This window comes from Setaria viridis, chromosome 4 (assembly GCF_005286985.2).
Source record: "Setaria viridis chromosome 4, Setaria_viridis_v4.0, whole genome shotgun sequence".
Classification (NCBI taxonomy): domain Eukaryota; kingdom Viridiplantae; phylum Streptophyta; class Magnoliopsida; order Poales; family Poaceae; genus Setaria; species Setaria viridis.
This window is the reverse complement of record NC_048266.2, coordinates 2,624,543-2,631,709: the sequence shown is the minus strand read 5'-3', so window position 1 is coordinate 2,631,709 and position 7,167 is coordinate 2,624,543. Positions and strand designations below refer to the sequence as shown.

The 7,167-nt window shown below is 42.7% G+C and overlaps 2 protein-coding genes across 2 annotated transcripts; one reads left to right on the top strand and one right to left on the bottom strand.

Annotated features, from left to right (window-relative positions):
* Positions 1–1,523: 1,523 nt before the first annotated feature.
* Positions 1,524–4,046, bottom strand: LOC117851424 (uncharacterized). Its single transcript, XM_034733242.2, has 3 exons — positions 3,837–4,046; positions 2,072–2,193; positions 1,524–1,998 (listed from the first exon to the last, which is right to left on the bottom strand). The coding sequence occupies exons 1-3, from the start codon at positions 3,982–3,984 to the stop codon at positions 1,678–1,680; spliced, it is 591 nt and encodes a 196-aa protein (XP_034589133.1). The 5' UTR covers positions 3,985–4,046; the 3' UTR covers positions 1,524–1,677.
* A 48-nt stretch (positions 4,047–4,094) lies between these two features.
* On the top strand, positions 4,095–6,784 carry LOC117851425 (protein GET1). The gene is made up of 7 exons (XM_034733243.2): positions 4,095–4,331; positions 4,538–4,617; positions 4,730–4,800; positions 5,125–5,195; positions 5,277–5,358; positions 5,877–5,926; positions 6,485–6,784. Exons 1-7 carry the CDS (start codon positions 4,251–4,253, stop codon positions 6,569–6,571), a joined length of 522 nt encoding a protein of 173 aa, XP_034589134.1. The 5' UTR covers positions 4,095–4,250; the 3' UTR covers positions 6,572–6,784.
* Positions 6,785–7,167: the final 383 nt, after the last annotated feature.

Below are 7,167 nucleotides of genomic sequence, written 5' to 3'. Positions count from 1 at the left end.
GGCGTTATTCTTTCAGTGGTAGGTGACGTGTCCGTCGATAGCGAGGCGTCAGTAGTGACTTCGTCAATCTCGAGAATCTGACGACTCAGTTTCTCGGAGGTACTCATAGGGTAAGGTTGTGTACGTGTATCCATAGGGTTGATTGTGCGTGCATTTGTGAGCGTCTGCGTTTGTACTATGTTTTGTAAAAAAATAAATAAGGCTAGCTGCTTTGAATATTTTCTAGAAAAGTGATTTCTTTTTTTCAATGCTGCCAAAACAAGGCAAACTAAACAGCAAGATTCCAAACTAAACGGACTTCATATATCGCCAGGTAACGTGTGAGGACATGATTTTTTTTTAATAAAACATCTTGATAGATAGACTTACATCTTCAGTAAATGACTCAAATATCGTCAGGTAAATGGATTCTATGATCCATATGTAACTCGTTACCTTAACCATGTGCAATCGTAGTCGTAGAGGTTGGCGACATTTCTTTTTCACTAAAGAAACTGACCAAGTGGTCCCGTCCTCGGGTCCCTGCACACGTTGGACGGACAGCTAGGCAATGGAAGCCCCTGTACACACGTCACCGTCCCACTCGGCCAATCCGGTTTCACGGCGCCAAACCGGACCGCGTAAATCCGGCGCGCAAACCAGAGCAAACCCTGTAACACTGGAGCTCTCTACCTATCTGCGTCATGCAGCGCGGCAGCGCAGCTTGTGGTGCAGTGGCAGCAGTGCAGACACGTGTCAGGTGCGGCGGCGCCGCCGACCCTGCTGCAGGTGTCCATCGAGCTTCTTGACTCAGCTGGTGGTTCATGCTGCCGTCACTGATCACGTTGGCGATGAACTGGACAAACGCTAAATTTTTGGACACCTAGTCACCTAGTTATAGCTATAGTGATATTTTGTGGACCTTCTGTGCGCTAGATGAGGTATAGTGTCACTTGTCTGTCAGTCTCCTCCTCATGACGTTGACACCAGTCAATTAGTCCCGCATGCATCCTTTTAGTGAAATCTTTCCTTTCTCAAGTAGTTTCATTTTCTCTCTCTCTTTCTTTTTTTAAGGAAGTAAGTTACCTTTTAGGGAGGTCGTTCTTGGCAACATCAAGAAAAGAAGGTGTTGGGCAGAAAAGAAGGTCGATAGCTGAAAAGATACCAGTGAGATGTGTGTTCAGTTTCATAGTTTCCATCTCAGTTGGCTTACCATTTGTAGAGAAAAATATCAATTGATCTTCTTCATCGAAAAAAAAAATTAAAGGGCTTCATATTACACTTGCAACACCACATCGAATAGGGCTGCAGTGAATATTTACCAACACATCATATTGCATTGTTAACCTGAAACGCGAGCTATGAAGTTGGAACAGCTCCACACAGTTAAAAATCTAGCAAAAGTAGTGGGTACAGCTGATTAAACATGGTGTTTAATCCACCACCTGCTCAGATTTTCTCAACGAATGAGATCTTCGCGACAAACTATATGGCCAAGGCCAACCACATGAACATTCAGTCCTTAGCGCTAGTGCAAGCATATATAGCAGAAACATTAACTGCCATAATCCACACAGAACTGATTTTACAGAGTTACAAGCCGATTTGATATCATACAGTGATTTTCAACAGCTACTAGAGCAAATCAGTACATGAAGATCCTCATGAAGAACAAGCTACTTGCACTTGCAAGGCAGTCTAAGATGGTACAAGGTAATTGATGAAAGCTTCAGCCTTTGGAGCCAAAGCTTTCATGTCCTGACGTGTTGCCAGTTCGTTGTCCTCAAACTGGAACGCTGGAGCACAGGTTACACCAACAAAGGAATAATGCACCGCAGGGTCTCTTCCAGGAGTCTTGACAAAGACACTTCCATCTTCAGTAAAGGACTCGATGTCGCAGGTCAAGAAGGCCCCAAACCATACATTTGGAGGAACCGTGTACTGTGGTCTCTGGCCATGTCGTAGATCAGGACCGACCACTGTTATTTTGATTTGTCCATCATCATGCACCTCAAATACCTGGATGAATGCATGATCAGAGCAGCGCTCTTAAAGAATCAAAACATGTCATTTTTCAGACAAGTTTGCAGACCGTGAGAGGTTCTCCTTGGTAGTAGTGCCAGGTTTCAGCACAAGGGATGCGGTGCAACCGAGCAATCTCCCCAGCAGGTAGTAGGAAATAGATGGCACTGCTCACAGCTCTGTCCACCTTATCTGTAGCAAAATGGAACACAAAATTAATGAATTAGGAAAACCACTGCTGCGTATCCAGACTAACCATTAGATATGGGATCAGCAGTACATGGAGATGGGGATAACGATAAAGATGTAGCCATAATATTAAATCAGGGTGGATGAAATGGCACCAAGCATCGGGCATTCTCTGTTACAAGAAGATGCCTCAAAAGTCAAAAGCTAAAAGCGAAGTTCTATAGGATGGCATATTAGACCTGTATGGTGCAGAATGTCGGCCTATTAAATGGCAAAATATTCAACAGTTATGTATCGCAGAGATGCATATGTTGTGTCAGATTTGTGGTCATGCAAGAATGTACTAGGTTTTAAACAATGATATTCATGGTAGTGTAGGGGTAGCACCGAGAAAAGCTTGTCCAACAATAGTTGAGATGGTTTGGATATACCCAACAGAGACTCCCAGTAGCACCAATGCATAGCGGCATCCTAAGGCAGGATGAGAATGTAAGAAGAGGTAGGGTCTTGCTAAACTTGACATGGGAGGAGGCAGTAAAAATGATCTTTGAAGGATGGAATGTACCTAGAGATTTGTCCTTGGATAGGTGCACATGGAAATCAGTTCTTTGCATTCCTGGGCAATGAACAGGCTTTGGATCCCCCAATAATATAACTATTGTTGGTGTCTTTCCCTTTTTATTGGTGGCATGTTGGGTTTCGAATCTAGCCCACCCCAAGTCCCCAACTTGCTTGGGACTAAAAGGCTTTATGTTGTTTTTTAAATATGATGAAGCACTCAAGTTCATAGTTCAGAAATCAGTAGGACCCAGCAGCAAGGTTTCACAAAATTTATGTAAACAACGAGTTACTAATGGTTCATGGGAATCCTAGTAAATTTTGTAACCATCCAGTTTTGGGGCTTGGAAATCAGACTCGTTATTTCCCATAAGCTAAGAGCACATTGATACATATTCAGGGTATCATCTTGTTCGGAGGAACAGCAAAGCCATAAATATTCACACCGCCTGAATTAACAATGTAATGAGAGGCCTGGTTGAATTCTTAAAGTTAGGATTAAGAGTTATTCCAGACAAGACAAAGTGTCAGGAACTATCTTGATGTTCCTCTCCGTTCCTAAAAAAAGGAACCATCTTGAAGCTAATAGCAGCAGTTTGCACTTCCAATCAGTTGGGAGAATCTGAGTCCCTGAGCGCAGTAATAGCTGCCTCATCTTCTAACATTTTACTATTTCAACATTTTTAAGAAAAGTTAAAGTATTTGAGAAACTGCAGCTGTTCCATAGGCAAAGAAATGGCTCACTTGGCCGCCTTCCAACCATGGTGAGGATCTATAAGTGCTGCTAACAGCTCATGAACACCAAATCATGCATTTACCTGTTTCTCGACAGCGGTTTCGCCATTTCCTGATCTAAATTAAACTAACTCTGAAGCACGGAGCTCCAGAAATCCGCAATCGACCAAATTGCGGCCCCTAACTCACGAAACAGACACCGATTACAACTACTTACAGCAAGGAGCCACTTTCAATGGGGAATGAAGATTCTACCGCTCTATAATTTCTATCTCTGCGGCTAGAACTAGATCTAACCAAAGGAAACGCGAGAGCAACAAGGCAATAAAGCTAGGGAAACGCGTGAAGCTTACAGCGGGGCGGCAGGGCGGACGCGGGGAGAGAGATGGAGAGGTCGCGGAAGGTCTCCAGGTAGAAGCCGCCGTCGGGGTGGCGCTGCAGATCCAACGCGGCGACGATCTCCGCCGCCGTCTTCTTCTCGTCTGTGCTCGAGAGTGCCATGGATTACCTGGTTGGTGCCGGTGGCTCGCCTTGCCCTTCGTTCTGCTCACTGCTCAGCCCAGGTGTCTGATAACAATCCAATTAGTTTCATCTAGGCCGTTGATCTGCGACAAGGCTACAGAACCAACGGCCAGGATATATCCAGACGGGCAGAGGAGACCTGGGTCAGGCTCTGTATCCACGCGGAGACCAGAACTAACCCGACCGGACTATTCCACCGCCACCGTCCCCGCGCGGCTGCGCCGCCTAGATCGCCGACGACGACAATGTCCCTGGCGGCCATCTTCGTCTTCCTCCTGGTCTCCGCGCTGCAGATGCTCGACGGCGTCCTCGATCTCGCGAGAAGGGTCGGTACCACGAATGTTCTTTTCTTTTCCTGTCCCAGATTATTCTTTTCCGAAGAAAAGATTAGATTTTGAGCGAACTGGATAGCTAAGGAATCATTCTGCATCGACAAGATGCTGCCTCCCGTGATTATTGGATCTGTTACCTGCTACAATTCCGACTGTTTTTTCTGTTCCAGTAATGTTGCCCTGACCTGTTGATGTTCCAGAGGGGGTCACTTTCTGATGAGCAGCTCAAACTACGGATGGAGATCACGCAAATTCTCAAGGAGGCTAGTGCACTATCCACGTAGGCAATTTGGATACACTCGTCCTGTGATTTAGCGATTTTGGTGTACCTCTTCTCCAAATTCTTTTTTCCTCCTCAATATCTCTGAGTCCTTCCAGGATTTTGTTTCCAGACCCTCAACGTTTGCGCAGGCCGCAAAACTGAAAAGACTGGCTGCTGCTAAAGAGAAGGAGCTGGCAAAGAGTAAGAGTTCAATTCTTGTAAATGCTTTAGAAAATACTTGAACTCTTAAAGTTTTTCATGTGCCGGTCCACCTTTTTTTATGAAACAGTAGGATCGTCCCCTAATGGTTAATTGATTATGTATAAGTGTTTCTAAGAAAAGGATACAGTGCCTTGCTTTAGAATCAGGAAAGTGAAATTTCCTTCAATATTACCGCATTCCCATGCTCTCACTGATATATTGTTATCAAATCAAGGCAGTACCATTCTCGCAAATAGTTGGTCCCAAGGAATGCAGTTGCAATTCACAACTGTTTAAAACTCTCTTCTTTTGTCCAATTTACAGTACAAGATCTGAACATTAAAGGGAAGGAATCTTTATACGAACAATATGGCAAAGTTTTGTTGATCACCAAGGTAATTCATGTGGTTTTTATTTTCTAGCATTCCTATTTGTATGTATAATTTCTGGAGTGACTCATCAAATTCACCTGGTAGGTTCTAATCTATGGTGCGCTCGTTCTGTGGTTTTGGAGTACTCCTGTAACTACTGTTCCTAAGCACCTTCTCCAGCCCTTCGGTATGCTATTGAATTTTATCAGATATCATATTGTTCTAAAACATTGTATTGTGCCTGAATGCTTATGTTTGCTCACTGCTCTTGGATAGTCCACTATTCCATTTGACTACTAGGGAAAATTTGACCTTTGCTTTCATGTACTTGTGACATTTGTTGGAAATTTTTTTTCTACAATGGTGTTCCTTGAGCAGAATAATCATCAGTGTTCCCCCTTTCCCCTAATTTATTTCATGCATTTAGAAGATTAATTGGCCTAACTGAGAACAGTTAGGCCAATTATATATCATGACTGTAAATAATTGTTATCAAGATACACTGCAGTTTTGTCATGATGACATTTTTTGGGGGGTTTTCACTAATGAATGCTTGCTCCTTTGCACTTGCATGGTTGTTCTACGATCTGAATCTTGGGACCAGAACTGTATTTATTTTCATCCTTTTTATTTCACTGGACCATTGTTCACATACTCAAAGAATAATCTAAAAGGTTAATAATTGCACGTGATTCGAATTCACAGGAAGGTTGTTTTCCTGGAGAGGTGTAGATGCTGCTACAGGCCGTGTTGTGGTAAGGTTCACCAAACTTTCAAGGGCCCCCATGTATATAGATTGGTTCGACATAAATCCCTGTTGAACAGATGCATGTTCATCTTAATTTTTGTTACTCATTTAGATTGAGAAGTCTGTCTTGGGTCACTCCTATTAGAAGGTGGTTAGGTGAATGGGTCGAGAGAGAGAAAAGACATAGTGATGTCTTATTTATAAGTTGTAAGACCAATCTTAATGCACAGTTTTATTTTACAGTTACCTAGATTGAGAACTAGGTAAGTATGCCGGATGAGTGTCATGGGAATGAAACTCCTCTCTCATTTGATTAATTACCTTGCTAAGTCAGCAATTTTGCTGATGTGGCATTGAATTTAATGCCATGAAACTCTCATGAAACTTTCCATTGGGACTAGCCTAACGAGTTTAACCCTCTTGTGTTAGTTGTGACACAACCGTCTAGTAAATTCAGTTATTGGCGGATCATTTACCTTCAGTTCTCCTGGATTGGGCTAGCCGTTTCTTTTTGCAGGAAAATGAAAGCTTTATTTTACCCTAATCCCTCATCTTGCTGGTGTAGGTTGGAATTCTCCCATGGCTATTTTTGACCTCTCGTGTCAGCAAGCTGCTTAGTGAGAAACTTGCGCCCATATTTCTGCATCCTTAGGTCCGTCGGATAGCTTCCTTTTTTATTGTGTTTTTTATGTGAAATTTTGTACGATCTCTCCATCTATATGTCTAAAGTTGTGGACTTTCCAGAGGGATAGGATTAGGTCCATGCGTTTTTGTTTCCTGTAAAATATTTCTATTATTCTTATGCCCCCAAAGTATTCTTTTTAATTTCAAACTTATGGAATTCAGATTTTTTGTTGGAGTACTACCTCAGTTTGTTTCGTTAAGAAAAGCTTTTGGTCAACGAATACTCTATCATTGCATAATTTTTGTGACACAAAATTGATGTCATTACATATTGTATCCCATAAAGAAAATATAATACTCATAGAGTAGTTGTTAGTCAAAGTGGGTATCCAGAGTGTTTGAGGGCGACGCTAGTTTATGGTGGGATCCACATATTTATGATGCTAGCTTTGTTATGTACGATACCGAGTCTGTCCTAAGAGTTGGTCCCACTTTAAAAAAAAATCATGATCCTCTCATGGCCTCACCTTAGATGCTCCGGTTTCCATCACTACCACCATTGCTCATCCTAAAGCCTAAGGCTGTGGACCTAAGCATGGTCCCGAATTTGAGTGCCTGCTTTAT

What these genes read in the sequence shown, in the direction of transcription:
- LOC117851425 (XM_034733243.2), top strand. Translation starts at nt 4,251, where the DNA reads ATGTCCCTGGCGGCCATCTTCGTCTTCCTCCTGGTCTCCGCGCTGCAG. An exon ending in GAGGCTAGTGCACTATCCAC is followed by an intron (nt 4,618 to 4,729) that starts GTAGGCAATTTG and finishes TTTTGTTTCCAG; the next exon opens with ACCCTCAACGTTTGCGCAGG. An exon ending in GCACCTTCTCCAGCCCTTCG is followed by an intron (nt 5,359 to 5,876) that starts GTATGCTATTGA and finishes TCGAATTCACAG; the next exon opens with GAAGGTTGTTTTCCTGGAGA.
- LOC117851424 (XM_034733242.2), bottom strand. Translation starts at nt 3,984, where the DNA reads ATGGCACTCTCGAGCACAGACGAGAAGAAGACGGCGGCGGAGATCGTC. An exon ending in GTCCGCCCTGCCGCCCCGCT is followed by an intron (nt 2,194 to 3,836) that starts GTAAGCTTCACG and finishes ATTTTGCTACAG; the next exon opens with ATAAGGTGGACAGAGCTGTG. An exon ending in ACCAAGGAGAACCTCTCACG is followed by an intron (nt 1,999 to 2,071) that starts GTCTGCAAACTT and finishes GCATTCATCCAG; the next exon opens with GTATTTGAGGTGCATGATGA.